Source organism: Blastocystis hominis (assembly GCF_000151665.1).
Source record: "Blastocystis hominis, Singapore isolate B (sub-type 7) whole genome shotgun sequence assembly, scaffold_19".
In the NCBI taxonomy this organism is placed as follows: Eukaryota; class Bigyra; order Opalinata; family Blastocystidae; genus Blastocystis; species Blastocystis hominis.
Window position 1 is genome coordinate 170,389 of NW_013171826.1, and position 25,502 is coordinate 195,890.

Genomic DNA, 25,502 nt, shown 5'->3' on the forward strand with positions numbered 1-25,502 from the left:
GTGACGACGATCTTGCTCCTCCCAGTCTCGATTCACTCCAGGCGTTCTCGATGGAGTTTCGACATCTTTTCCTCGATACCGTCTTCCTTTCGATGGCGGAGGAAACATCCTTTTCCAAAAATCGCAAAATCGTCACAACTTTTGGACTTTGATTGTTGTGAAAGGTACAGTAATTTAATTTGAGGGTTGAGCCTTTATAATAAAATATATATATATCATTGCTTAGGTAATAACATGAAATAAACCATTCGTTCGACAAACAAAACAAAGCATTCCAAATTCTACAAGATGGGGGATTTCAACGGCAAGCCAGGGACCAAGCTACACTCAATCAACAATCGTTAACACTACACCAAGTGCCATTGCGTGTGCAATTCCATAGGTTGGGGCGTGCTTTGCCCAAAGTGGATTAAAGTGAATATCACAACAAATCTTTCCGCCACGATACATTTTCGGTGTCTTTCCATCAAGTTCTGGTAACTTTATCTCTGGTGGACTCATCGGGTATGTTGCAGGCAGCTACATAGCTATTCATTCCAAATAAAAACCTCAAATTCGACTTTAAACTCGTATCGAGCACGCTTATAGTAAAACCAGCAAATTCCACTCCATCTACATGTTACAGGTGTACTCCAAGCAACTACTTCGTTCCCGTCTTGTCACAAGACAATTTGAACCAATCAGAGTCATTTTGCTTATTCAGTTTCACATACTACAGTTAACAATGCAGTACTACACGATACAGTAATCAATGAGCGGAGTTCTTCCTTCAACCTCTCTTGAAACGCAACTCCGTCCACTGGAGTCGCTTTGGAGCTACACAGAGGAATTTGCTCAACTTCGGAATTCATCCAACTGGCAAAAAAGGTTTGACATTTTCCCTAGAGTTGCTTCTACCGGGATTTCATTGTCTGCCTTTCTATAGTCTCGCTAGGTTTGTTGTTGCCACCGGTTTTATGAATGCATCTCAATCTGCTGCGGAGAAAGAGGAACATGAGCGAAATTCGCTTATTCTTCCCCTCTCCTTAGAGGTTCCTAGCAATGGTTCGTTATGAGTGAGCGTTTCTGAGTGTGTAGAAGTCGAACCCTATAAACCGTCTTCAAATCAATATTCTCGTAATCTACTATTGGTCGCACTAACGCTAAGGTCTTTTACTGCCCACTGAACGAGGTCTTTCGAGTTCGACCAAGAGAAAGTCAAGAATCTGGAGAGGAGCGAAACGAAATGTTTCTCAGCAAACAAAAAAATGGGTCCGATTTGCCCAGGATGTTTTAGAGTCTCTTTCTTCTCTAGACGGCCGTTTGTCACTGACAGAATTGTAGGATTCTATTTCCTTCATCACAACCACTAGAGAGAGTGACGTTTTTGCCCCAACAGAAAAGGATGTCTCTTCTGTTTTGGAATCTGCCTATATCGTTTTGCACATTCAGGGTTTACTCCCTAGAAATCCCGCTCTCACTTCCACCCTCCGCCAATCACAAAGTCGACCACGACAAGTGACGAGCCTCCTTTATGTACATTACCCTTGTCCGAAGACGTGATTCTTCGCATTCTTTCTGGAGATCTCTCCCTCTCCTTCCCCCCTGAATCCGCAGACCAGGCAACGCAGCTTAAAGACGTCGTCGACAACTTCATCGTGAATCGCTTGCCCAAAGAATTCTGGCGAAGCCAGTTCTACCTCCCTTCCAGCTCTGTGCTCGATTCAGAAGGGAGTGTGGCGAAGGAGGAAGTGGAGCGAAGCGTGGCGAAGGGAATGGAGTTGATCGACCAACTCACATCCATTGCCAATCAGAAGAACGTCAATCTGCTCGCCTACTTCAATCAGCGGTTTAGTCAGAAGCGGACAGAACGATTTCTGGATAGTGTGCAGTCGGAAGCGAAGCGAATCGTTGACGAGTCGTAAGCTTGCCGATGATGATGTGTTGTAGAGTATTGGAAGCAGCTCGGAAGCGTGTAGATGAGTTTTTGATAGACCTGTGCAAGAAGCCGCCCCATCGATGTCGCTCTGTAGTTCATTGCCTTGTTTGTTTAAACAATATCGTTTTGGGATCTCTCGATCGAATTGGTCGGACCGATATGCTATCTTTGCTTGTCCTTCTAATAATAATCGTATTGTCGAATGCGGAAGATCTCACTGTCGGAGATCATCTGCATGTTTCTCTTCAATTTCTTCACCAAGATGTATTGTCTGAGCGTTTGGCTGAATGCTAGACACGAACCAAGTGGATATCGTTTCCTGCAAACCAATTACCTCTGTTTATGAAGCGAAGCACTTCCGTAATTCCAGTATCCCTTTCAGAGATGAAGATCAACACATTAAAACCCTTGAAAGTGTACTGATATCTCACGACCTTACATCAAGCTGCTTTGAGCTTACCGACATGCACATACAAACGTCTTGGATCACGGTGTATGATGGTCGCGGAGTGTTTGCGGAGAATGTGAATTTGCTTATTCTCGTTCGAGACAAAAACGTTGTGTGGGTAGACGTTGAAGTAGAATGTAGTAGATGGGGTGGCTGCGTAATGTTTCTAGACTACAAGTCCATTTTCCACACGGGCGACCCGCTCCCTGGGATGATCAATGTAAACTTTAAGTGGAACGTGGAGTACTCTTACAACAGTGATCGGGGATTTGTGGTGGTGATGTGGTGTTCTATGGTTATAACGACACTGACCGTGCTGGGCGTTATCTACGTCTCCGAGAAGCAATACGTAAACGAGATCCGAAAACAGCAATTTAGGCAGCCAATAAAAACGACAAAGTCAGATTAGTACGTGTTTGTTTTAATCCCACTATAATCTGGCACGAGCTACGGTCCATTTGGGTGGAAACACCTGCAAATGATTGATTGGGGGACTGAAGCAAAAATAACCGCGATTCAGGAAGCTCCCACACCACCAAGCAATGATCATTATTTTCCATATTTTTTCTTCGATATGTCCACCGGCAAAGAGAACACATCTGGTAATCCTTTCCTATGGTGGTGTTAAGTGTTAGTCTCATATAGAGTAATGAAGGGTGCGAAGCCTTTTATTTGCGGAGGATGCTCTGCTTGTTTTGCTTCTTTCTGCGTATGTTGTTGTGGGAGTGATTGAGGTTGTAGGTGCAACCTATCGATTTGATCAAGACCCGTATTCAGGTCGTGGGTAAGGCTCAGAACATTGGTGCCGTCACCATTGCCAAGAACCTCATTAAGAACGAGGGAGTGATGAAGCTCTATGCCGGTCTGTCTGCTTCTCTGATGAGACAGGCTATTTACGGAACGGCTCGTCTGGGTCTCCACCGTGTTTTCTCGAACTATCTGAAGGAGCGCAACAATGGCACTCTCACTTTCTGGATGTCCACTACCTCCTCTCTGACCTCTGGAGCTCTGGCTGGTATCATTGGTAACCCCTTCGATCTTTCGATGGTGCGTATGCAGGCTGATGGTCTTCTCCCTGTGGAGCAGAGACGTGGTTACAGCAACTGCTTCACTGCCCTGTACCGTATCACCAAGGAGGAGGGACTGATGACCCTGTGGCGTGGAAGTCTGCCCATGATCATGCGTGCCATGGCTATGAACTTCGGAATGTTGGCTTCGTACGATCTGTCCAGACAGTTCATCGTGAAACACAACGGCGAGGGTATGGTCACGAACCTGCTGGCTTCCGCCGTGTCTGGTTTCTGCTGTGCGTTCACTTCCCTGCCGTTCGATCTGATGAAGACCCGTCTGATGAACATGCGTCCCGATCCGGTGACCAACGAGATGCCTTACAAGAACCTGCTCGACTGCTTCGTGAAGGTGCTGAAGAACGAGGGCTTGTTCGCGTTCTGGAGAGGTTTCTTCACTTACTACTTCCGTTGTGCTCCGCATGCGATGATTATCCTGCTCGTCAACGAGGCCATTAATCCCGCCTACGATAAGCTTTTCCTCAAGGGAGGCAAGTAAACGTAAACGTTCTTTTCGTAGTTTTGTTTTAACCGTGGCGTGTTTGAGGAACAAACAAGGCAGTGGCACAAAAAACTAGAGGCGAGCGAGAGCAGCTTGCGAATGGAAAACAGAAACACTAGACGGTCACAAGTCGAACAAAAAAAGTTCTCTTACCCTGGGTTATGCGAGCACCTGCAGGGAACGATTCCAGTACGAAGAGAGCCAACATCGCCATCTACGTTGCAATTACATTTCGATTCTACTTGGAAGATAGAACACACCACCGTCCACACATAACTCTTCCATATCACTGCTGAGCAAATCGATAAAACTATATGTTGTCAAAGCGAAATCGTGAAATTTACGCAACGAAATAAGGTACAAGGACGACTGGACGACACGATTAGGTGCCAGGATCGATTTGATAAACGCAGTGAAACCCTTTAAACGAGCTAAGGCACCCAATGTCATAATACTGCCCATCGTGAAGCTGATGGTGAACTTTGCAGGTCTGAATAGGAGCTACCATTCAGGTTCAATCTTATGCATACTGTCGGCAGGCCCACAAAATAAGCAATCACAAAAAAGATAACAGCCACACCAAACAACATCAGCACTTCTTTCATCGTCTCTGATCTATATTTCATTTATACTCCACGAATAGCAACACTTCCGAAACTTTCGTTCCAACATTTCTTGCGCGCGAGAGAAGACTCGCCGATTCAAGATCTCCTCCGTTTTCCTCGGATCCCAAGAATGAACTCATCCACGAATTTCGGATCGACTGTGTGGTCTGTCATCGCTCAACCAAACTCAATCCTCCTACGGGTTCTTTCTTTCGGTCTTGATACCATTGTCCAAAACTCTTTGATTGCATTTTCTAAGATAGTTTGGTGATTTACACTAACCGGTTAATGCTTCAGAAACTAGGTGAATCGATACGTCTAACTGATTATTAGTGCTTATCGTGTGTGGTATTGGAAGACAAAGAGAGAGACTATGGCTGCTTCTTCGCATAATTGTTTTCGCATTTCTAATCACTCTAACCAGTGCTCTAGCTTGTACTGATTCATCCAAATCATCCTCCATTCGATCGCTTCTTTTCATTCGCTACGCACCACTATTTGGTGCGTCCAATAGTTTGAGGTGGCGATGAATGGAAATAATAAGCAATACAAATAGTATAAGCCGTAATTTGTTGTGGATGAGCTCTAATATATAGGAGGAAATGCATATTTTCGTCGAAACTTTGAATGGTACCTCTTTCTGCAGTTTGGCGATTATGGTTAGGAACAACTTCTTTCTCTCTGGAGCCTTCTTGCTCTGTTGAAGACCTGAAGGAAATGATTGAAACTGAGGAGAGTGTTTCTGTGGATGCTCAGCGTCTCATCTTTGCTGGAAAGCAACTGGAGAATGATCACACCCTGGCTGAGTACAACATTCAGGAGGAGTCTGTCCTCTCTATGACTCTGCGTCTGATTGGTGGAGGTAAGGTGCACGGTTCTCTGACCCGTGCCGGAAAGGTGAAGAACCAGACTCCCAAGGTGGACAAGCAGGAGAAGGCCAAGTCCCATGTGGGTCGTGCCAAGGTAAGGGAATGGTGGAAATGTGGGTGATGTGCAGAAGCGAGAGCAGTACAACCGCAGATACGTCAATGTTGTGCTCGCTCCTGGTGCTAAGAGAGTGGGTCCCAACAACTTCGCCGCTCGCCAGGCTCGTGCCGAGGCTGCTGCCAAGAAAGAATAGACGGGGTATACAGGGCTTATACTGTGCTTTGTTTGTTTTTAAACTTTTTTTGGAATGTCATCGTTAGCTGCTGTCCAGGCTGATGGCTACTACTATCCTCCCAATTGGAGCCCTTCCAAGGGAAACAAGGACAAGTTTCATCATGTACGCTCTCTCTTCTCTTTCTTAATTTTAGTCTCATCCTCTTGGGAATAGGGCGCGAAAACTCCACTTGGGAATCGTGATTGTCCGTTTTGAGATGCCCGTGAATGTTTGGTGCGACGGTTGCGGGGAGCATATTGCTCGCGGAGTTCGTTACAACGCGGAGAAGAAGAAATGCGGAACGTATTTCACTTCCGATGTGTTCGAGTTCCAAATGAACTGCCATCTCTGCGGACAGCGATTTATCATCAAGACGGACCCAGAGAATCGAGACTACGAGTTTGTAAGCGGTCTTCATCGAAAAGTGGAGACATTCGACGTCAAAGAGATCGGAACGCGCGAGTTCGACGACAAAGAGCAGGCGCTGATGCGGGCCGATGCGATCCGCTCCCTAGAAAACAAAGAGGAGGACAGCATGAAGTTCGAGAAAGCTGTTCCCACATTGGATCGATTGAAAGATCTCGAAGAAAAGCTGCACACGAACGAGGACTCGCTAAACCAGCGTGTTCGCAGCAAGCTCCGCGAGATCCGGAAGGCAGAGGAGCGTCGAGAAGCGCGCGCGAACGCCGCCGGGCTGTCGATTCGCCTGCTTCCGACGAGTCGAAGCGACATTCGAAAGAGTCGAAGCGTTGCGTTCCAACGGAAGTCGAAAGCGGAAGTGGCGGCGAAGCTGGAGGATGTGAAGGCGCGGTCGGGCGATATATTTGGGAGAGAAGACGCGCGGATGGAACACACGCTGAAGCGAGTCATCGCGAACGGAGTGGATTTGAAGGTGTTTAAAAAGACGGAAACAAAGGAGAGCGAGCCCATGATCAAAGTCATCGCGAAGCCAAAGAGCAAAGCCAAGCCAAAGAATGAAATGAAAGCGGGAATGGAACTCAAAGCTGAGGCCAAAGTAGAGGTGAAAACGGAGTCTGAAAAGGAGATAAAACCCCGATCAAAACCCATATCGGGGGTGAAAACGGAGTCTGAAAAGGAGATAAAACCCCGATCAGAACCCCAATCCGAAGCGAATTCCGAGACCGTGGCAAAACCATGCAAGGGAAAAGTAAAGAACACGTTGGGTTTGGTTCCGTTGACATATGGCGAAGAGGATGAATAGCGAGATGATTAGTTGCGTGTACAATGAATTGTTTGAACAAACAAACCAGCCAAAAGCGAGACGTTTGCGACCACGCGCTCGCACCTTCTTGAACGAACTCACATTCTGCTCTTTGCGAACCACGAGAGACTCATAACCACGCATCACCTCGTCAAACTACATCAAAACCCTACAGGATCACTACCAATTCCGCGGCATGATCATGAAGTGATAGGAAAGCTCGCTCCAGTACATACAGATCCACGCCCATGTCTTCAGCGCTCGAACTCACCGTCGTCAAGCCGAAATCGAGCAACACCAAATCACCTGTTCCCTCTTCGATCATGAAGTTGGAAGTTGTTAGATCACCGTGAATATAGTTGTGATTGTGAAGCTTGGCCACCACTTCGCCGATCTTGAAGCAGTAGGAATAAAGTTCGTCTTCTACAAAATTGAATGGGACCAGGAGGAAGTACGCGATTTGTACAACGACTTGTTTATGTAATCACGCACTGTATTGCCATTTATGTAGTCCATTATGATACAATAACGATTCACATCCACATAACGAATAATCGGTGTCTTGATACCGGCCTTGAGACATCGCTCCATACTTCGTGCTTCCTACACATTTACACACAGAAGAGCATAAATTACAAGAACCAGTCGCTTGTTACGAATAGAAGCATCCAACACAGGATGCCGATACGACTTTTTCACTCGTTCCTTTACCATCACCTCCTTTCCTAAAAAGGTTCCATGGTATAACTTCTACAAGTCATGTACAAGTCGAAAATCGTACTCCCTCTGCACCCTGTGCAACCAACTCGAACTTTGAAGAATCGAATTGGTATTTTGTGGGTAACTCTTCAGGAGTTAATTTCTCTTCTTCCATAAAAGAAAACCGCAAGCGAACAAATGATTTTTAAAAGTTTTCAAAAAAAACAAGTCATAGATCACACAATAAAAACGACTCCGTTCCCACCAACACGAGTTGTTTCCCCGACGAGCTCCACTCAATTCTTTGAAACGCCGCCAATCCTACACTTCACTCCTCCTCTCCCAGCCTCCACGATTTGGAATGATGGACCACGTTATTTCTCCGGGCTCCCACAGATACAACGTCAAATTCGACGTCACGATCGCCAGCCGACTTTGCTGCGGACTCCACGCAAACGCCAGAATGGGCGATTTAAAAACCACGTTGACCGCCAGACAATCGCGTTTGACGTCCCACACCCAGAGAATCGAAGCGCGGCTATTCTCCTTCAGCGCCACAAATCGATCGTCCTGCGAAAACTCCACGGAGTGAATCCCCAAGTCCTTCACACTCGATCTACCCGTCAGCCAGCGCAACGACACGCACAATCGAGCCATGGTCGGCGTGGGAATGGCGGCTGTGGGGATCCCCGTTTCCGTTTCGAAAAAATAGTTTCCTTCGGTGGAGTTCTTTGGTGAAAACAAAACAAATCGATCACGATCAGCTGCTCGAACGCATCGGGAAGATCGTTCGGCTGGCGCGCGTGTGTTTTCTGGTAGCGAGAGCGAACGTCCAGCTTCGGAAGTTCGGTGCAGATGAGCTTTTGTTATGGCTATAACAAGATTCGATACTGTTTCCTTCCCGCCCATGTCAGAGAATACGCAGAGTTCTCGCAGAATGACGAGCGATTCCGTGTCGAAGAGTTTGAAATTCCCCTCGAAACCGCCGAATGCTAAAAGGGGGAGACTGTGGGCGGTCTGTTGGACCACACTGCCGAGAGAAGGTGTGTTCTATTGAATAGGCGCAGAAAGGGGTACGGGGGCATATTTAAAACATTCTGTCCCGTCCAGCGAGTAGAGACAATACTGATTGTAAACGGGGTGATCTAAAATCGATAGGTAGTGATCTTGATTCGTCCATGATATCTACGATGAACGGAATGTATCGCGGTTACGTTTATCGCCTGAGTGGTGGAAATCGGAAAGGTGTTCACGCATTCCCAATTGACCGCACTGACGATGCTTACTGCATCTTGCTGATGCGTACCATTTGTGGAAAGTCGATGCAAAAACGCTAACCACTTACCATCTTGAGAAAACGAACAATAGCGCCGCAAATCGCGAAATCCAGGGAGCGTTATCAATCTCTTCGAGCGAATCGACCAAATGGATGTTTGGAGCGCACATTCATTTAAAACCAAAATATGCTCATTATCCGGAGCCCAACGAACACTCAGAATGGAAGAATCATCATTACGAAAAGCCACGTTCCAAGACAAGTTTTGCAGGGAAAACACCTAGAATCGATTTCAAATCAAATTCCCACCTCGACTGATCCATTTCGTCGGACCAAACACAAAATATGTGAAGAATCGGGGGACCATTCGGCATAGTCAACACGATCCGAGCAATACAATGTGAAACGAATCACTTGGTCTGTGACCGTCAAAATTTCGACCTCCTTTCCGTTCGAAAACAAAAGGTACTGACCATCTGGAGAATAGCAGCAAGACTTCCCTGAATATGTATACTCGGGAGAATAGATCACAATAGAGTGACGTGCTCCACTCTCTTCCTCTTCCATTCAACTTTATTGAGTATCAAACAAACAGACACATTAAATCAAAAACACGGTCATAATACAAATTATCTACTTTGGGTATTAACGAGAGAGTAGCCACTCATGAAATGTTTGTTTCTGTACAATAGGATCAAGATTGTGCTGGCAATCGCTAGTGCATAAAACACCGCCTATGGTTCATGAAAGATCGTTCCTAGTACAATAAAACTCATCAGAGAAGTTCCGTTTCCATGACTCTGAATCGGTTTTTTACATGCCACCGTCTATTGATTACATAACAAATATTCAAAAACGTAAAGAATGTCCGAATTATCGGTATCGTTTCGACTGCTACAATGTGATCCATATAGAATAATTAGGATACAAGTTTATACACGAGTATTGCATTATGTAGCCAGTATTCTTACATTCCTCCATTGTCTAAGAGATTCATAGCAAAACCTATTATCTACATTATTCACGGGACACTCATGACATGGAAGTGTGATATCACAATTCTTGTAAGAGAAAAACCAGTTCCCACGATTATCAGGAATGATTTGCTCATGTGCATTGCCTATTGTAAATAGGCACAACAGGATCAAGAACTGAAAGACGAGCATTCCAATCACACTTTTTTTATCGCGTTGTATTCATGAGCGGTTTACCCAATATATCAGATAAGGATGAACGAATGATTAATTTGGGTAAAAGCAATGTTTTAAGCTCTATAACCAATAACAACGTAAAGTTCTTATTGTTCTCTCAGTTTCAGCCCTTTTCTGATTCAGAAATAAATCAAAGAAATATTTTGGTGCTAGTTTGGGAGTTCGGTCATGTGTAGGCAAGCCAGACAGATTCAGGAATAAAATCGTGCGATAATGGAAGAGATAAGGCATTTGGAATCGAATATGCTTTAACCTTTTGCGATTACAGCGCCCAAGTCCTTGATGTCGTGTCCTCCATCTCGCTTTCCAGTTTCCTTCTTTTGATTCCCTTAGCTATAGACAAGTTAATCGGAGATATCGGTCTCCAGCTCATTTGTCAGTACTTATCCACCAATCGCTATCCTAATCTCTCTGAAATCAATTTCCAGGATAATCTCCTTACCGATTCTTCCCTCAACACGCTTTCTTCTCTCGTCGCAAGCAACAAATGTTACAAACTACGCCTCCTCAACCTCACTTGCAACTACATCAATCTTTCTGTGGGACAGCTTTTCGTGGAATTCTGTTCCCAGCACCACATTACCGTCCAACTGGGCGGTTGTCCCAATTTCCAACTCGCCACCGCGGTTTCTGCTTCATTTCCTCCCACTCTTTTCTATCGAGTTGTGGTGCAGAGCGATACAACTAGCTCTTCGAGCGATTCACTCCTTTATTCGAACTTCTGTAAGGCAGAGGAATGGTGTTCGATGGGGCAAAAGCCGATCGTGGGAGTTCAGCTGTTTTATTACGGTGTGGGAAGGATAGCGACGCAGGTCGTTGATATACAGGGAAATCGGACGTTTGGAAATGGAGAATGTGGGAATGTAGTGATTTCGGCTGGGATGGGGCCAATTGTTTCGGTTGAGTTCGGATGTAAGGACACCCCGTTCAGGATAATGAGCTATGGAAGAGCAGATAAGGAAATAATGGTTAGTCTGAAGTTAAGTTTAGTGGCAAACTCGTATGTTTGTTTGTTCAAAGATTGTTTTCACTTTTCTCGATTTTTATGTTCGGTGGGATTTACGAACAGCCGAGCATTCGGTCATTTTCAGATGAGTTTCGTCCAGTGTATATATAGCGTTTTTGTGTTCATGTTCAGAGAACATCCTAGAATCGAGGTTTCTGTACATGAGATCGATGGGACTCCCTATTTTCAGATTAGTGAGTATATAATAGGGATGTCCGATTTACGGAAGTATCGTAAGGCATGTGTAGCAAACTCTAAATTTATCTACTATGCAGAATTTGTTCTATTCCATATTGTTGTTGTTAATTTTTAGGGATGTGCGCTCCTTCAGTGTATATTGAGTTTTTTCGCCCAGTCAACCTTTATTGTCATCTGCAGTATAATGGCATTGCTTTCCAGTATCTTGTTGATTCTTTCTTTACGAAGTGTCTCAAAATGGTATAACATACTTGTAAGAACACTGGAAATCATTTATTTTAGGCTGGATCAGGCATTGTCTTAGGCATTTGTGCCTCCTCTGCAGTAATCTATAATTTCTTTGTTCCGAGCAACGTTTCCGTAATTATTCTCCTAATTGTGACTATTACATCTCTTCTTTATTTCTTTTTGCTTGTAAGGATTCTCTTTGTGTACAAGCTAGTTCTCTCTTACCTATTATGCGCAAAGAATGCAAACAATTCTGCATGTCGTTCCCGAAAAATGTGTAACTGGAGTGTTTCCATCATGCTTTAGATCGACAAGACTTACTATAATGTCTGTGTGTTATTTTCCCCTCGTCTTGCTAGTATGTTTTGGACGAGTTTGTTTTCTTTCCTGTGTTGTTTGTTTTCAAACTATTTATTAGTTTTATTTCTGTCTTCAACAATTTGATGAGCTTTCAGAGCGGTAATCAGATAGGATCCAATAGAAATCAATGGGGCAATAACAGTAACACTGGAGGTTTTGGTGGTAATTCGGGCGGAGGATTTGGAAACAATAACTCTGGTGGAGGCTTTGGATTTGGAAATAACAATTTTGGCTCTGGAAATAACAATAGTGGCTTTGGTGGCAATAATAACAGCGGCTTCGGAAATAATAATAATAGTGGTTTTGGAACAAATAACTTTATTTCGAAAGGCAATACCGGAGGATTTGGAAGCAACACTGGAGGATTTGGAAATAATGCCACTGGTGGCTTCGGAGCTAACAAGGGTGGCTTCGGAGGTAATTCAGGTGGCTTTGGTGGTAATTCGGGAGGTTTTGGTGGTAATTCGGGTGGTTTTGGTGGTAATTCGGGTGGTTTTGGTGGTAATTCGGGTGGCTTCGGAAGTGGTAATTCAGGTGGGTTTGGAGGTAACAAAGGAGGATTCGGGAGTAATTCGGGTGGCTTCGGAAGTGGTAACACAGGGGGCTTTGGAATGAACAATAACGGTGGCTTTGGAGGTAATAATTCAGGGGGCTTTGGGGCTAACAAAGGAGGATTTGGAGGTAATAGTTCTGGTGGCTTTGGAATGAACAATACAGGAGGATTTGGAGGTAATAATTCAGGTGGCTTTGGGATGAACAATAACGGTGGCTTTGGAGGTAATAATTCAGGTGGCTTTGGAGCTAACAAAGGAGGATTTGGCGGTAATAATGCAGGTGGATTTGGCGGTAATAATTCTGGTGGTTTTGGAGGTAATACTGGCGGCTTTGGAACAAACAACAGTGGAGGCTTTGGAGCCAATAAAGGTGGATTTGGAAATAGCAACACTGGTGGATTTGGAGCAAACAACACTGGTGGATTTGGAAGTAATAACACTGGTGGCTTCGGAAATAACAGCACTGGTGGATTTGGAACAAACAACACTGGTGGCTTCGGAAATAATAATACCGGTGGCTTTGGAAGTAATAACACTGGTGGCTTTGGAACAAACAAAGGAGGTTTTGGATTTAACACTGATGGCTTTGGAAGTAATAACACTGGTGGCTTTGGAACGAACAACACTGGTGGTTTTGGAACGAACAACACTGGTGGCTTTGGAAGTAATAATACTGGTGGCTTTGGAAGTAATAATACTGGTGGCTTTGGAAGTAATAATACTGGTGGCTTTGGAGCCAATAACACTGGTGGTTTTGGAACAAACAACACTGGTGGCTTTGGAACAAACAATACCGGTGGCTTTGGAGCAAACAAAGGAGGTTTTGGATTTAATACTGGAGGCTTCGGAGCCAACAATACTGGTGGATTCGGAGCCAATAATACAGGTGGCTTTGGTACAGGTACTGCCCCAGCAGCTCCAGCACACAATCCTGAAGAGGTCAAGAAACAGATTATCAGCACCCCCTATTCCACAGTGAACACACTCCTGGACAAGATCAACCAGTTCGATAAAAACGTCACGCAGCAAACGCCCTCCGCTATTCTCCCCAAGCAGGTCACCGAGTCTCTCCACACGTCTCCATCGACTGCCGCCTTCTTCAGCATCCCTTCGTTCATGCTCGGCAAGCCCGCCTCCGTTGTGAGCTATGCAGAGAAGGAAGTATTAAAGAACCAGGAGATCGAAGAGCAGATCCAGAAGGAGCTCGCAGCCACCTCCGAAACCGAGAAGAGCGATGAAGTCTCTGAGGAAGAGTCCGAGTCCGTTCCTTTCGAGAAGCCAGAACTCGAGATCCCGATCGAAGACGTAGAATTAAGGAGCGTGCTTGACTGTAGAAAATGGTGAAATTCGATATCGATGCCACAGTGGGCGACTTGAAAGAAAAGATCCGACGCATGGTAGGCTTCTCTCTCTCTCCCTTTACTCTCCTCTAGAAACCCACTCTCACGCATTTCATCGTCGTGAACGGCGGCCAAGTTCTTCTCGACGATTCTCGCAAGCTCTCTTCCATCCAGCCTCTCCACATTCTCCAAATCATCGAGAGCCAAACGCCTCTCTCCGCCCCTCCCCCCACTCTCCACACTCCCAACTCCCCTTCGCCTCCTCCTCTCCCTCCTTCTCTCCCCAGCACCGTTCTCGACCCCACCCGAATGCTTTCTCTCCCCGGCCCTTCTTCTTCTTCTTCCAAAGCCGGGCTCACGCCTCGATTAACCAAGCCCGGCTATATCTGCTCGCCCTCCATCGAGCAGCTCGCGCAGCTCCTCGACGAAGAGCTCCGCAGTGTGACGTTCTCCGTGAAAGTCCGCGGCGTGGCGAAGATTCGATGGCTGGAGCCCGTCGATCTGCGAGGCCTCGATTTGGATGCGATTTTGGAGATCGGAAAGGAGAACGACATTCCCTACGTGGAAGTGTGCTGCGATCATGGCTTGGGTGGAGTGATGGAGCCCAATACGGGGCTGAATAAGAAGGCGCAGATCACGTTTTATAAGGTTTTGAACAAGAACGAACCCACAGAAGACATGACGGAGTTTATCAGAGAACGCACGGAACAGATGGGAGCTGAGTTTGTTTCGTATGATCCAAAGAGTGGAAAGTGGGTTATCCGTGTGAGTCACTTTTAATTTACTTTGTTTGTGGTTGTACACTTTCTTGGAAGTACTTTTGGGAAACGTTTGTAAGGTATGATTCTCACCTTTCAAATGCACTTTCCCGCTGTGGAGGACACAAAGCACTACATTTCTGTTACGATTCCAAATAACGCCAAAGTGCGTGATGTAGCCTCTATGAAACGAATTGACTTTAGCTATATAAAGCGGCGTATGCAGAAACAGGTGTTTCCACCAAGTCACCGCTTTTCATTCGAGTAAATGGTGTTTTATTGTGTCCAGAAGATACTAGGACGTTGAACGATGTTGGAATTGTTGGATACGAAGTCGTTGAGATCGTGATCCAAACGAAAGCGGAAATCCAGCAAATACAAGCTTGTCATTCTGACCAAGCAAATGCAGATAAAATGGACGAAGTCGAAGCGCCCCCCACTGCTGTGCAACAACCTACACCACCTATAAAACAAGCTGAACCGAAAAAGCTCTCTTCACTAATCAATAAAATCGAACTCTTGTGTAGTGATTCCCATAAGCGGTACCTACCAGCCTGTTGCGAAGCCTATCTCAAACATAACAAATCCACTCACACGGATGAGTAACGTATTGCAAATCAATTGTTTCCACAAACACACCAGGTAAAGAGATCACGAATACGATCCCTCTGGACATAATCTTCAAGAGTTACATCAGGAAGCCCTTCAAGAATCACATCATAAAGCCTCAAAAACTGCTTCAGCGCTTCTATCACCTTCTCATCATTCTGTGCTGCTGCTGTTACTTCTTCTGTTTCTGCAACGATCGCATCTGGCAATGCGGAGGGCAATGAAGGTGATAATGATGAAAAAGGCGGAATAACTCGCATTCTCTGAAACAATCCATTTATTCCAGCTACGAGCAAGTCTTCCTCCAGCTCAAAATAGCTTTGCGCATCCTCTTTGATTGCGTTGAAATAGGCATCAAGCAAAGGACGAAGCTCCGGAGAAATTTCTTGAGGCGATAAATGAAACTTGTATGTGTGGAAGCGCGAATTGAAACCCCAAAAGTGGCGACAATCCACTTTTTCGAGCGCTTTCCACGTCTCTCTCAGCGCGCTTTCCACCGATTTTTGTAGTTTCAGTTGCGTTCTACGATCGAAAAGAGAGCAAAAACGCACTTCACGCACAGTCGAAAGAGCTGAGACAAGCCTCGATAGCTCGGTAGAACAGCGAATGCGTCATCACGACTCATCTCGTGGATACGCAGAAATCGAAAAGAAAACGTTGGAGGCACTGAATGTTGCTGCGACTCCTCTGCGCGAGGAAAAACAGAGGGATCGCCCGATTCTGTGGACTCTGTGGACTCTGTGGACCCTGTGGACCCTGTAGATGAAAGGGAAGCGAGAGAAGAGGGAGGGCAGAAGGTTACCTTTTGATAACCATTTTCAAGGATGATGGATTCAAAAATAGGTTCGATGCAGTGCAGAAAAACGATTGTTTCCCTTGTGACATTGCTATCTAAAAGCTGAAGTAGAGATGGGAGTGTTGTTGGTTCGGTAAAGTGGAACGGAAATGTCCCGTCTAGAGAAAACGCGTTCCACACGATATAGGAAGTGCAGAGGGTAGGCTCCGTAGAGAGGTGTGCTGAAACAGAGACGGTAGGTAGAAAAAAGAAGGAGTCAATGCAAAAAATGGATGATGGAGGGTAATCGTCAAAAAGAGGTAATATAGAGCTAAGATTACTGGAGAGTTTACTTGCTTTTAGAGCAGAACTCACTTGATTAGCAAGAAGCTTAATAGTATGATGGATTGGGTAAATTGTGACATCGCTTTCAGAATTCCCGGACACTTGGAAGATCCACTTTTGAATCTGGTACAACTCGGATTCACTGATAGCATATCGGTTTTCTTGACACACATGACAAACCAACTTCAGAGTAGATAGCAGTTCCTCAGGAACAGTAGTATCGTTAGAGTACCCACGAATTTTCCCATTTTCACGCCACTGCTTCACAAGATCGCCAATCCCGCGTTTACTGATATGGATTCCCCAGATTTTGCTGTATTTTTCTGCAATCCACGCATACGACAAATGAGTCCGCTTCCACTCCTTTATGAGCGTAATTTTCTGTTCTTTCGTTAATTTGTTGTATTTGGATGGTGTTGACCTCTTCCGTTTGCCAGGAACTTCCGTTTCACCTTCCTTCTCCATCTCAAAGACTTACAAACTTTTGTTTGTCTTTTAAAGTTTTGTATGCGCCCTATTGTAATAGTATGTGTGCTGTTCCTATCCCTATTAACACATGCTACAAAAGGTGTTTTGACAACCGTTTTGTTTGTTGAGGTCTTTTAAATAATAGTTATCGAAAAATGACGATGGGGACTATTCTTATTCAACACAAATGTGTGCACTGTCTACCGATGTTCGTGCTTACAACATGTTCAACTTTAGATGCTGAAGATGGCAATTTCTTTCCTTGTGTTGAAATTTCGCAGTACATGCCAGAAAGAACCGCGCGTTATGTTGTCCCTTGCGGAAATCCTTTATATGAGTATTCCTGCAATCCTAATCGCGATTGCTGATATCATTTTCTATTATCTCCAAACGACTTTACGAAATGAGCTGGTGATTCAAGCCTTTGGATCTTTGGAGATTGTAGTGATCGGTATTGCGTCCTTCATTCTTCTTGGGAGATCACTGAATGGAATTCAATGGGCATCGATCATGTTGCTTTGTACGTCCGTGATGTCGATCGAAATAGGCTCTTATGACAGCAGCAGCAGCCTCCTTGACCTTCCTATCTTCCCTTCCCTCTTAGCCTTGCTTTGTTCAGGTCTGGAAGGCACTGCAGGTGTGCTTTACGAGAAGATTTTGAAGAAACACAACGAAATGAATTTCTTTCACCAAACTATGTGGATTACTTTGTATGGGTGGTGAGAAAATCTGACGAGTAGTTGGGGATCGATCGTTCACCTCGTTTTTCTGCTGTTTCGCGGCTGGAATACGTTCGTTCAGAGCGTAACCTACTCGAATTTCAACATCTACGCGTTTTTATTCATTCTCTCGTTGCTATTCGTGAGTTTATTGATTGTAGAGAATCGCTGCGTGGAATTGTGATCATTTTTATCTTCAAATACACGGACTCCTTGACCGAATCCTTGGTGTCCTGTGCTTCTCTCATTCTTGCGTCGTTCGTATCCTCTGCCATTCTTCATCGGGTTCTTCCTATTTCTTTTTACATTTCTATTCTGAATTTGTCGATCGCAACGTATTTATACGAATCAGCTCCGGAAACACCAAATGTTCTCAAAAAGGCGGAGTCTGCTCCTGCTGAATCGATCGAGATTGAGAAGGAGTAGACAGAGAGAAAGAGAGCGGGGTTGTTCATTTTGGAATTGGATTGTTTGTTTGTTGAAACAAGGATCCTAGCGCTACACATAAACTAAAGATGGTTATCGTTGGGCGGGTAAGACGTATAATAATAGGGCAAATATGGATAAACATAAACAGGCTGAAACTTGGTTTCTTGGGTTTCTGTTGAAGTAAGAATAGGCTGTGAATTTTGGTTCGCAACTGGATGTGTCAGAAGCTTTGCTTGTGAAGAAGCAATTTCGCACAAAAGATCGAATGATGAAGAAACCTAAAGTGTTAAACCGAAAGTAAAAGTTCCACTTTTTGAGAAGTATGGCTCGTCTTCTTCTCATGTTGTTTTCCACTTGAAGGGACACTCTTCTTTCCTTCTTTACCCCTAGAGTCAAATTAAGAGAAAAAGACAACTTCCCCTCATTGCGTTTGGCAGCTTCTTCGCGTAATTTTACTTTCTCGCAAGAATTACAAACTAACCTTCGTTTATAGCTACATGGCATCAAAACTTCTTAGCACATCGTACCGATGTCGTGAACAGGGTTCACCGTTCTTGTGATCACATTTTGCATATCCGGGACATTGGCAGTGGTTGCATTGTACTTCATTACACCATATACAGCGGTTAGGCTTTGGTCCAGGCTTGCTAGATCTCGAAACTTGGACGCGCTGATAGTCCCTTTCCCGAGAATACATCGAACCTGGGACTATTGGATAACTCTGAAGAAGTGAGTAATTAGTGTTTTTCCGAAGACAATCCATATAAAACGAACTATTGACTTGATTCCTAATACCTACACTGGTATCCATATACTAAATAATCTAGATTGAAAAAAGCAGCTAGATATCACCTGAAACACAAAAAAAGTGGAAACGTAGAATAGGGTAATAAATATCAAAATAATGGAATAGAGTTATAGTGTTACTATTATGCTAATTATTGTTAACCCCTTTGACATCATCACGAAGAAGTCATTGTTTCTACTAATATTCCTTCTTTTTAATCAATTCTTAAGATCTTCTATTGATTTATTTTTTTATATCTTGCCTATATCAGTGTCTCTCTTTCTTTTTCATTTTAAGTATATACAATTTTACAACTCCCGCAATTCATATTTTAAATGTAGTCCTATTGATAGAGAAATGATTCAAACAAATTCCAAAATGAGACACACATGATACCTCATTATGGCGAGACGACATACTCCCACATTAATACTTTTATTGAAACCCAACAATGGCAGCCAATCAGACGAAATTGAATCTTATTATGAGTTATATTGCTGTCTTTATGGACGTTTTGGGTTATGCTTTGATAACTCCCATCCTTCCATTTCTTTGCAGTCAGATGAATGCGTCTGATATTGAAGAAGGGTTGATATTCTCTGGATACTCCGTAACTCAGGCTATGAGTACTTTCTGAGCAATGGTCTTAAGTTAGGTCTTGCTATTATGGGAATTGGGAGCGATTATTATGGACGGAAGGTATTTTTCATTTTGTCCTTGCTCGGTTCTTTCTTGGGTATCATTATGCTATTTTGATGAGCATAGGTGCCATCTTTCAAGGCATGTCAAAGCGTGTTTGGGATTTAATTTTGTGGAGGTGTATTACCGGTTTGTTTGCTGGAAGTCCTATTGTGACTCAAGCGTAAGATCCTCTAACCTTTTCATATATATATATAGATTGATCGCTGACTGTAGCTCGACTGAAAATCGGAATAAGTATCTCACCATTTTGGAAGCTGTGATTTCTGCCGCTTCAGTGCTGGGTCCTGCGCTGGGTGGTATTTTGGGCCAATATAGCTACTCCCTTCCTCTGTACTTTGCTGGTTGTGTTGCTGGAGTAGCAATGCTCTTTTCATTTTTCTTCTTGCAAGAGACAAACAAGGACGTGAGGGACATCAAAGTTCTGAAAAAGCGAATGAAGCATCAGAGCGAGGGTACTTGAGCGTATCTCTTCTTATCCGCAGAAGAAAAAGCCAAGACGCAAGTTACGATCCAGGAAAAGATCGACGAGATCAGCCAGCGTCGCAAAAGCATCCACGTTCGTCCGACCAAACTCATGATTCTCTGCTTCCTCGTCGAGTTCTGCAATCGCTGGGCGCTCAACGCGATCAATACTCGCTACGGAACGTATCTGCTTGACACTTTCCAAGTCAGCTCGACAACGTTCTCGTACATTCTGTGTGCTCAAAGTGCTTGGGTGTGCGTCCAACAAGCCTTCATTTATGGCCTGGTGGTTCGCACGATCGGTCTTCCCATTCCGGTTGTGGCTCTCGGCGGAATCTTGATCGAGATCGTCGGGTATTTGGTGATGGTGGGCGCCTCCACGCTGGTGTGGAGCGTGGTGGGTTCGACGTTGCTATGGATCGGCTATGCGTTCACAGCCCCCACTTCCACATCGATCATCAGCGTATTTGTAAAGCAGTTGTGTGATCTAGACGACGAATCGTCCCGAAGTGCAAGGGAAAGTGCTCTCTTGGAACAATCTCAGCTCCCAAGCGGCGTTCATTCTCTGCCCGCTCGTGCTTTCCTGGCTCTACTCCTTCTCTCACAAAGGAAGTTACTATTTCTGCCTCGTGTTCGCAGTGGTCGCGGTGGTTTCGCTGTGTCTGATCCTGCGGATGCCGAACGCGATGATGTTCGGAAAGGCCGGGGTGAAGGAATTGCCGGTGGTGAGCGAGGGAGTGACGAAGGGAAATAATCTGGATGAGGAGAAGGAGGAGAAGGGAAATGACGAGTCGTCGAAGGTTTCTCCGCAGTGTACCGAAGGAACCTCGAAGGATTCGTTGAAGGGGAGTGGCGTGGAGGCGCCGAAGGCACCGAAGGCACCGAAGGCGGAGGAAATGGTGGATGGAGTGGATGGAGTGGGTGCGGTGAGTGTGGAAATGGGAAAGGTGGAAAGCCACGATGAAGTGAAAGTCGCTTCTGAGAAAGCGTAAATGGAATCGTGCGGATTGTTTGTTTTAGACGATATGTGTGTGTAGGGGAATGAGGAGGGAAGGTTGGAATCAGAGTGGAAGTGATTTTGGATTGAATGATAGGATTATTATTCACTCATTCAATGATTCAATGATTGATTCAACGATCGCTTGACTCATTGCTTGACTCACTCAATGATTCACTTCCCTTTATTCCAACAAACACAAGAATAGAAACTGTCAAACGTACTATTCCGATCAAGCATGATCATCTCATTTTCTCCCTTCTCCGACGGCACCGGATCCACCGACTCTCTCGACGTCATCAAATCCTCATTGTCCGATTCATGCTGTCCCCACTGCATATTAATGCTCGACCGTCTCTGAATGCCTCGCAGCTGGCTCTTCAAATCCTTCAGTCGCTGCTTCTTCGCCAGCTCGTCCAGATTGTACGTCTGCGCCAGCCCCGCCCTCGACGTTTCGCGCAGCGTATCCTCGATGTCTTCGCCGGTCAAAATCATCGTCATCACCACCTCATCGAACGAGATGATGTGGAACACGTTCGTCATCAGCGCGTACTGCGCGCACTCCAGCGCTCGCGCCGCCGCCATCGCGTTCCGCTCGATGCACGGCACCTGCACCAGTCCCTTCACCGGATCGCACGTCAATCCCAGCATGTGCTCGATCGCCATCGTCGCCGCGTATTCGATCTGCTCCGTCGATCCGCCCAGCAAAAAGCACGCTGCTCCCGCGGCCATCGCGCACGCCACGCCCACCTCGGCCTGACAGCCCGCTTCGGCTCCCGAAATGGACGCGTTGACCTTGGCGATGTTGCCGATGACGCCAGCGACGGCGAGAGCGTCGATGCAGTCCTCGTCGGTGATGTTCTCGTGGTGTGTGTGGAGATAATAGAGCAGTCCAGGGACGATGCCGCACGCGCCGCACGTCGGAGCGGTGACGACGATCTCTCCGCCCGCGTTGTTCTCCGACACGGCGAGCGTGTACGCGAAGAGATACGCGTGTTCCTACAGAGAGAGGGAGCCAGGGACCGTACGCTCAGACTCGAATTGCTTCGCTGCGCCGCGCGGTACATGTCACGCGACTTGCGGGGCAGATTGAGCCCGCCGGGGAGCACGCCCTTGCCCTGCAGACCGATCTCCACGCAGCGCTTCATGGTGTCCCAGATCATTTTCAGGAAGTCGTGAATGCCCTCGCCTTCGCTCTGGTAGACGAAATCGTTCATTTTGAGACCAGTCTTGCGGCACCAGCGAATCAGAGCGTTCATCGTGGAGTAGTTGTACACTTTGTCGAACGTTTTCTTGTACGGGCCTTCGATCATGGACAGTTCCGAGTCCACGACGATCGCGCCGCCTCCAACGCTGTAGTACGTCTCTTGGGCACATTCCTCCTCACCCTTGCAGGCCTTGATCGTCATGCCGTTGACGTGGAACATTAAGGTTTCGTTCGCTTTCCAGATGAAGGTAACCTTCTTTGGCTTCAACTCGTTCTCGATCGCGACATCGGTCATATGGCCTTTTCCGGTTGCAGCGAGAGAGCCATAGAGAATAACCACGTAGTTGTCGATTCCGGCGTCGTATAAAGCGCGGAATCTTTTAGCTGCATTGGCAGGACCCATCGTATGTGAGCTAGAAGGTCCATGGCCAACTCTACGCTAGAGACTCTTTCCGATTACTACCTAAACAATTCTCGAAGAGAAGGCATTCCATCAGTTTCAGTTACAGACGAATAATATATATGAGAGTTTCCCTGCCCGTTAGTACTCGCTGAACAAAACGTACCTTCTTTGAAATAATGCGAATATGCGAGGCAGAGCGCTTCTACAGCAAATCAGTGGATCGTCGTCGAATCCTACCATTCCGGAGGCGTTCTGAGTGTCCTCCTCTTCTACAATAGCCGCGTCGTCAAGATCCATTTTCCTAAACCAACAATGTAAATTCTACATTTCCACTTTTTAACAAACAGAGCAGTATGAAACAGCAGTTTACTTCATTCCTTCCTGCTTCAACTTTCTCACTGCATCTCCGATTCTATGCTACCCATCAAAAAACGCACGAAATCCTACCTGAGCCGCATTTGCCATCGCGATCGTCGGATCAATCATCAGCACGTTACGAATATCCTCCAGAGCGGATCGGTAACGCTCCAAGTTCTCAAAAGCGAGTCCTCTTCGCAGAAGCGCCTTAATGTTTTTGGGCTGTCTGTCAACTCCCTCTCACACACCTACATCGTGCTCCAGAACCCACGTCGAGTCCTCCACCACAGCCTCGTAGTTACCGAGCTGCTGGTAGCAGGCAGCACGGTTGTTGTAACAAGCCAGAAGCACATCGCTCATGGGAGGATTTTCACCAACGCTCTCGATAGCCTTTGTGTACTACAGGTTAGATATAGAACGGAGACACACAGATTGAATGGCCTGAGTGAAACGAGAGGCCTTGAAGTGCTCATTACCCTCCGCCTTGTAACGATCGAGAGGGGGCATTCCACCGATCTTCTCCTTGCGCAACTCCTCAGCCTTGGGCTCGGCAATACGGAGCAACACCAAAAGATTCTTGTCGTCCGGGAATACTTTCAGACCGCGTTGCAGGAGTTCCTCGGCCTCAATGAACTCGTTCTACGGTCAAACCAAGCACCCTCTCCTACCAAGTTGATCATGGCAGTAGCCGCTCTGTGGTAACCCTTGACAAAGTCAGGCTTCATCTGGACACACTTTAAACCATCCTCCTTAGCCTTGGCCCACTCCTTCAGACCACAGTATGCCATGGCACGGTTCGAGTAAAGAATGTGGTTAGAAGGATCTAAATCAATGGCCTATTCCGAATAGTTGACAACAAATTCGGGTACGTCAGAATAGCATTTCGCGGCCTCTCTGTACATTTGCTTAGCATAAAAGGCATTTCCCTCGTTCTTTTTGGCAGCAGCAGCACCCGCTTGAGACATGGATAGAAATAGAGATTTTTTTTCTTGTAAACTGCAACCTATTTATTCTAGAAAGTTCTTTTCCTTATTTTAGTTTATCGGCTCCCATTCGATGTAAAATGAACGGTAGAACGCGGTTTGCGTGCGAAAACCTACATTCTCCAAATGTTGTCTCAACTGCCAAAATGGAGCAAAGTGTCAAGAGTGTTGCGCTCTATCCATTTTCGAAGCAAGGATGTGAAACCTGGAAAAGTGTTTCTCTGTAGCAAAGATATGGAGATTTTGACAAAATCACATTGATTCTGTATCCCTTTCAAACGAATGAACGCCAAGCAATCCCCATAAACAATAGAAGTCACATGATTAGGGTAGTTCACAACTTTAATTTCTCCTATTTGTTAACATGTTCCCAGCCTAATTAACATGGAATTTCGATCCAAACATGACCATTTTAGTAAATAACGTACCAGCGGATTTGATGCACAAATTGACACTCAGGTTGTCATTATCGTTGTGCATCAAATCCGCTGGTACGTTGTAGTTAATGAATCTTTCCATATTTCTTTTATTCATTTCGTTTAGTTGAATTAAACATGGCTCAGTGCGAAGAGGTCGCCAGATCTGAAGAATACAAGAGAATTCTTGACGATCATGATCTAACTAGCTGGTAGTTTTTATGCGATTTGTTGACATCTAGGATTGTTTGTGACATTGAGGGTTTCAGCAAGTTAGTTGTTAACTCTGCCGGTGAGGGTGGTTACGATGAGTGTATCAAGCACTTAGACCCTGCCAAGGTAAGGCTCGCATGCTGAATCGTGATTTGTAGTGCCAGTTTGCTCTTATTGAGGTGATTGGACTTGAGAACAAGTCTGCCGTTACGAGCAGACGTCCCAAGTTCGTGTTCATTGCCTGGATCGGTAGCGAGACTCCCATCATTGAGCGTGCGCGTGTGAGTACCATCAACTCCCAGGTCCGTGAGTTCTTCTGCGTATGTGCCTTTCCCCTCGGTCTTATTGCTAGAGAGCCCATATTGGTCTCCAGGTGAACACTCTGGAGGAGATGACGAAGGACATCATCATCCGTGAGCTGGACCGTGCTTCCGGCTGCCACGCCCCCGACGAATACATTTTCGACATCACCGCGGAGGATATCGACTTCACTGGCCACGAGGACGACGTGAAGCAGAGCGATGTGACGTTCGAGGACGTGTGGGAGGAGTTCAAGAAACAGGAGTCGAATGTGAACTGGATCCTGTTCCAGCTCGCCAAGGACGAGACCCTGCAGGTGTTCGGCTATGGCAACGACGGTCTGCAAGGACTGATGGACAAGCTGGACGACAGCGAGGTGCTGTACGGAATTTTCAAGGTGAACGCCTTCAACAAGGCCGGAACCTGCACGTCGGTGCGAGAGCGCTTCGTGTTCCTGATCTGGGTGCCCGAGAACGCTCCCGTGTTCACTCGCGCGCGTGTGGCCACGCACAAGCAGGTGCTGCTGAAGCGTCTGCAGACCTACCATGCGGAGATTCGCGCCGAAAGCATCGAGGATATCACGCGAGAGGATATCGTGAAGATTTTGGACAAGTCGTGCGGATCGCACAAGCCCCAGAAGTACATCTTCGGACCTGGAGACGAGGTGGTGTGCCAGGAGGAGGAATAAGAAAACAGCCGTTCGTTCGTTCATTCTTTCTTTCTTTCTGTTGTGATAGCATGTTCTATATCCTACTCTTTGTTTTACACACCCTCTCCAACGTGCTCTAGCGCGAGCA

General features: G+C 45.8%; 16 protein-coding genes; 8 read left to right on the top strand and 8 right to left on the bottom strand.

Moving 5' to 3' along the window:
• Positions 1-222: 222 nt before the first annotated feature.
• GSBLH_T00002322001 (uncharacterized protein) lies at positions 223-851 on the bottom strand (the record flags this gene model as incomplete). The annotated part of the gene is made up of 5 exons (XM_013040862.1): positions 223-321; positions 352-519; positions 549-612; positions 645-712; positions 744-851. 5 exons carry the CDS (start codon positions 849-851, stop codon positions 223-225), a joined length of 507 nt encoding a protein of 168 aa, XP_012896316.1.
• Positions 852-2,048: 1,197 nt separating this feature from the next.
• Positions 2,049-2,775, top strand: GSBLH_T00002323001 (uncharacterized protein; the record flags this gene model as incomplete). XM_013040863.1 has 4 exons in its annotated part: positions 2,049-2,182; positions 2,213-2,334; positions 2,364-2,503; positions 2,537-2,775. The coding sequence occupies exons 1-4, from the start codon at positions 2,078-2,080 to the stop codon at positions 2,773-2,775; spliced, it is 606 nt and encodes a 201-aa protein (XP_012896317.1). The 5' UTR covers positions 2,049-2,077.
• A 154-nt stretch (positions 2,776-2,929) lies between these two features.
• GSBLH_T00002324001 (uncharacterized protein) lies at positions 2,930-3,892 on the top strand (the record flags this gene model as incomplete). XM_013040864.1 has 4 exons in its annotated part: positions 2,930-2,968; positions 3,002-3,075; positions 3,108-3,672; positions 3,708-3,892. The coding sequence occupies exons 1-4, from the start codon at positions 2,941-2,943 to the stop codon at positions 3,890-3,892; spliced, it is 852 nt and encodes a 283-aa protein (XP_012896318.1). The 5' UTR covers positions 2,930-2,940.
• A 6-nt stretch (positions 3,893-3,898) lies between these two features.
• On the bottom strand, positions 3,899-4,807 carry GSBLH_T00002325001 (uncharacterized protein; the record flags this gene model as incomplete). XM_013040865.1 has 7 exons in its annotated part: positions 4,741-4,807; positions 4,583-4,707; positions 4,466-4,550; positions 4,280-4,436; positions 4,178-4,245; positions 4,089-4,149; positions 3,899-4,050 (listed from the first exon to the last, which is right to left on the bottom strand). The coding sequence occupies exons 1-7, from the start codon at positions 4,789-4,791 to the stop codon at positions 3,899-3,901; spliced, it is 699 nt and encodes a 232-aa protein (XP_012896319.1). The 5' UTR covers positions 4,792-4,807.
• Positions 4,808-5,136: 329 nt separating this feature from the next.
• GSBLH_T00002326001 (uncharacterized protein) lies at positions 5,137-5,685 on the top strand. XM_013040866.1 has 3 exons: positions 5,137-5,170; positions 5,205-5,503; positions 5,538-5,685. Exons 1-3 carry the CDS (start codon positions 5,143-5,145, stop codon positions 5,658-5,660), a joined length of 450 nt encoding a protein of 149 aa, XP_012896320.1. The 5' UTR covers positions 5,137-5,142; the 3' UTR covers positions 5,661-5,685.
• A 29-nt stretch (positions 5,686-5,714) lies between these two features.
• GSBLH_T00002327001 (uncharacterized protein) lies at positions 5,715-5,855 on the top strand (the record flags this gene model as incomplete). Its single annotated transcript, XM_013040867.1, has 1 exon — positions 5,715-5,855. The coding sequence occupies one exon, from the start codon at positions 5,715-5,717 to the stop codon at positions 5,853-5,855; it is 141 nt and encodes a 46-aa protein (XP_012896321.1).
• A 937-nt stretch (positions 5,856-6,792) lies between these two features.
• GSBLH_T00002329001 (uncharacterized protein) lies at positions 6,793-7,651 on the bottom strand (the record flags this gene model as incomplete). XM_013040868.1 has 4 exons in its annotated part: positions 7,540-7,651; positions 7,359-7,506; positions 7,088-7,326; positions 6,793-7,059 (listed from the first exon to the last, which is right to left on the bottom strand). Exons 1-4 carry the CDS (start codon positions 7,615-7,617, stop codon positions 6,793-6,795), a joined length of 732 nt encoding a protein of 243 aa, XP_012896322.1. The 5' UTR covers positions 7,618-7,651.
• A 272-nt stretch (positions 7,652-7,923) lies between these two features.
• GSBLH_T00006429001 (uncharacterized protein) lies at positions 7,924-9,788 on the bottom strand (the record flags this gene model as incomplete). The annotated part of the gene is made up of 7 exons (XM_013040869.1): positions 7,924-8,652; positions 8,680-8,787; positions 8,817-9,158; positions 9,188-9,438; positions 9,516-9,612; positions 9,643-9,705; positions 9,777-9,788. 7 exons carry the CDS (start codon positions 9,786-9,788, stop codon positions 7,924-7,926), a joined length of 1,602 nt encoding a protein of 533 aa, XP_012896323.1.
• A 4,296-nt stretch (positions 9,789-14,084) lies between these two features.
• Positions 14,085-14,619, top strand: GSBLH_T00007069001 (uncharacterized protein; the record flags this gene model as incomplete). Its single annotated transcript, XM_013040870.1, has 2 exons — positions 14,085-14,538; positions 14,591-14,619. The coding sequence occupies 2 exons, from the start codon at positions 14,085-14,087 to the stop codon at positions 14,617-14,619; spliced, it is 483 nt and encodes a 160-aa protein (XP_012896324.1).
• A 328-nt stretch (positions 14,620-14,947) lies between these two features.
• GSBLH_T00002330001 (uncharacterized protein) lies at positions 14,948-15,139 on the top strand (the record flags this gene model as incomplete). The annotated part of the gene is made up of 1 exon (XM_013040871.1): positions 14,948-15,139. One exon carries the CDS (start codon positions 14,948-14,950, stop codon positions 15,137-15,139), a length of 192 nt encoding a protein of 63 aa, XP_012896325.1.
• An 11-nt stretch (positions 15,140-15,150) lies between these two features.
• Positions 15,151-15,402, bottom strand: GSBLH_T00002331001 (uncharacterized protein; the record flags this gene model as incomplete). Its single annotated transcript, XM_013040872.1, has 1 exon — positions 15,151-15,402. One exon carries the CDS (start codon positions 15,400-15,402, stop codon positions 15,151-15,153), a length of 252 nt encoding a protein of 83 aa, XP_012896326.1.
• A 1,416-nt stretch (positions 15,403-16,818) lies between these two features.
• Positions 16,819-17,850, top strand: GSBLH_T00006430001 (uncharacterized protein; the record flags this gene model as incomplete). Its single annotated transcript, XM_013040873.1, has 5 exons — positions 16,819-16,830; positions 16,876-16,938; positions 16,968-17,440; positions 17,471-17,534; positions 17,611-17,850. The coding sequence occupies 5 exons, from the start codon at positions 16,819-16,821 to the stop codon at positions 17,848-17,850; spliced, it is 852 nt and encodes a 283-aa protein (XP_012896327.1).
• Positions 17,851-17,942: 92 nt separating this feature from the next.
• On the bottom strand, positions 17,943-18,729 carry GSBLH_T00002332001 (uncharacterized protein). XM_013040874.1 has 4 exons: positions 18,406-18,729; positions 18,294-18,371; positions 18,189-18,264; positions 17,943-18,156 (listed from the first exon to the last, which is right to left on the bottom strand). The coding sequence occupies exons 1-4, from the start codon at positions 18,687-18,689 to the stop codon at positions 17,959-17,961; spliced, it is 636 nt and encodes a 211-aa protein (XP_012896328.1). The 5' UTR covers positions 18,690-18,729; the 3' UTR covers positions 17,943-17,958.
• A 2,271-nt stretch (positions 18,730-21,000) lies between these two features.
• On the bottom strand, positions 21,001-22,639 carry GSBLH_T00002333001 (uncharacterized protein; the record flags this gene model as incomplete). XM_013040875.1 has 4 exons in its annotated part: positions 22,600-22,639; positions 22,497-22,567; positions 21,855-22,467; positions 21,001-21,825 (listed from the first exon to the last, which is right to left on the bottom strand). Exons 2-4 carry the CDS (start codon positions 22,520-22,522, stop codon positions 21,001-21,003), a joined length of 1,464 nt encoding a protein of 487 aa, XP_012896329.1. The 5' UTR covers positions 22,523-22,567; positions 22,600-22,639.
• A 147-nt stretch (positions 22,640-22,786) lies between these two features.
• On the bottom strand, positions 22,787-23,770 carry GSBLH_T00002334001 (uncharacterized protein). XM_013040876.1 has 6 exons: positions 23,663-23,770; positions 23,462-23,629; positions 23,223-23,432; positions 23,046-23,192; positions 22,884-23,015; positions 22,787-22,853 (listed from the first exon to the last, which is right to left on the bottom strand). Exons 1-6 carry the CDS (start codon positions 23,693-23,695, stop codon positions 22,803-22,805), a joined length of 741 nt encoding a protein of 246 aa, XP_012896330.1. The 5' UTR covers positions 23,696-23,770; the 3' UTR covers positions 22,787-22,802.
• A 548-nt stretch (positions 23,771-24,318) lies between these two features.
• Positions 24,319-25,455, top strand: GSBLH_T00002335001 (uncharacterized protein). XM_013040877.1 has 4 exons: positions 24,319-24,404; positions 24,435-24,531; positions 24,564-24,725; positions 24,758-25,455. Exons 1-4 carry the CDS (start codon positions 24,331-24,333, stop codon positions 25,391-25,393), a joined length of 969 nt encoding a protein of 322 aa, XP_012896331.1. The 5' UTR covers positions 24,319-24,330; the 3' UTR covers positions 25,394-25,455.
• Positions 25,456-25,502: the final 47 nt, after the last annotated feature.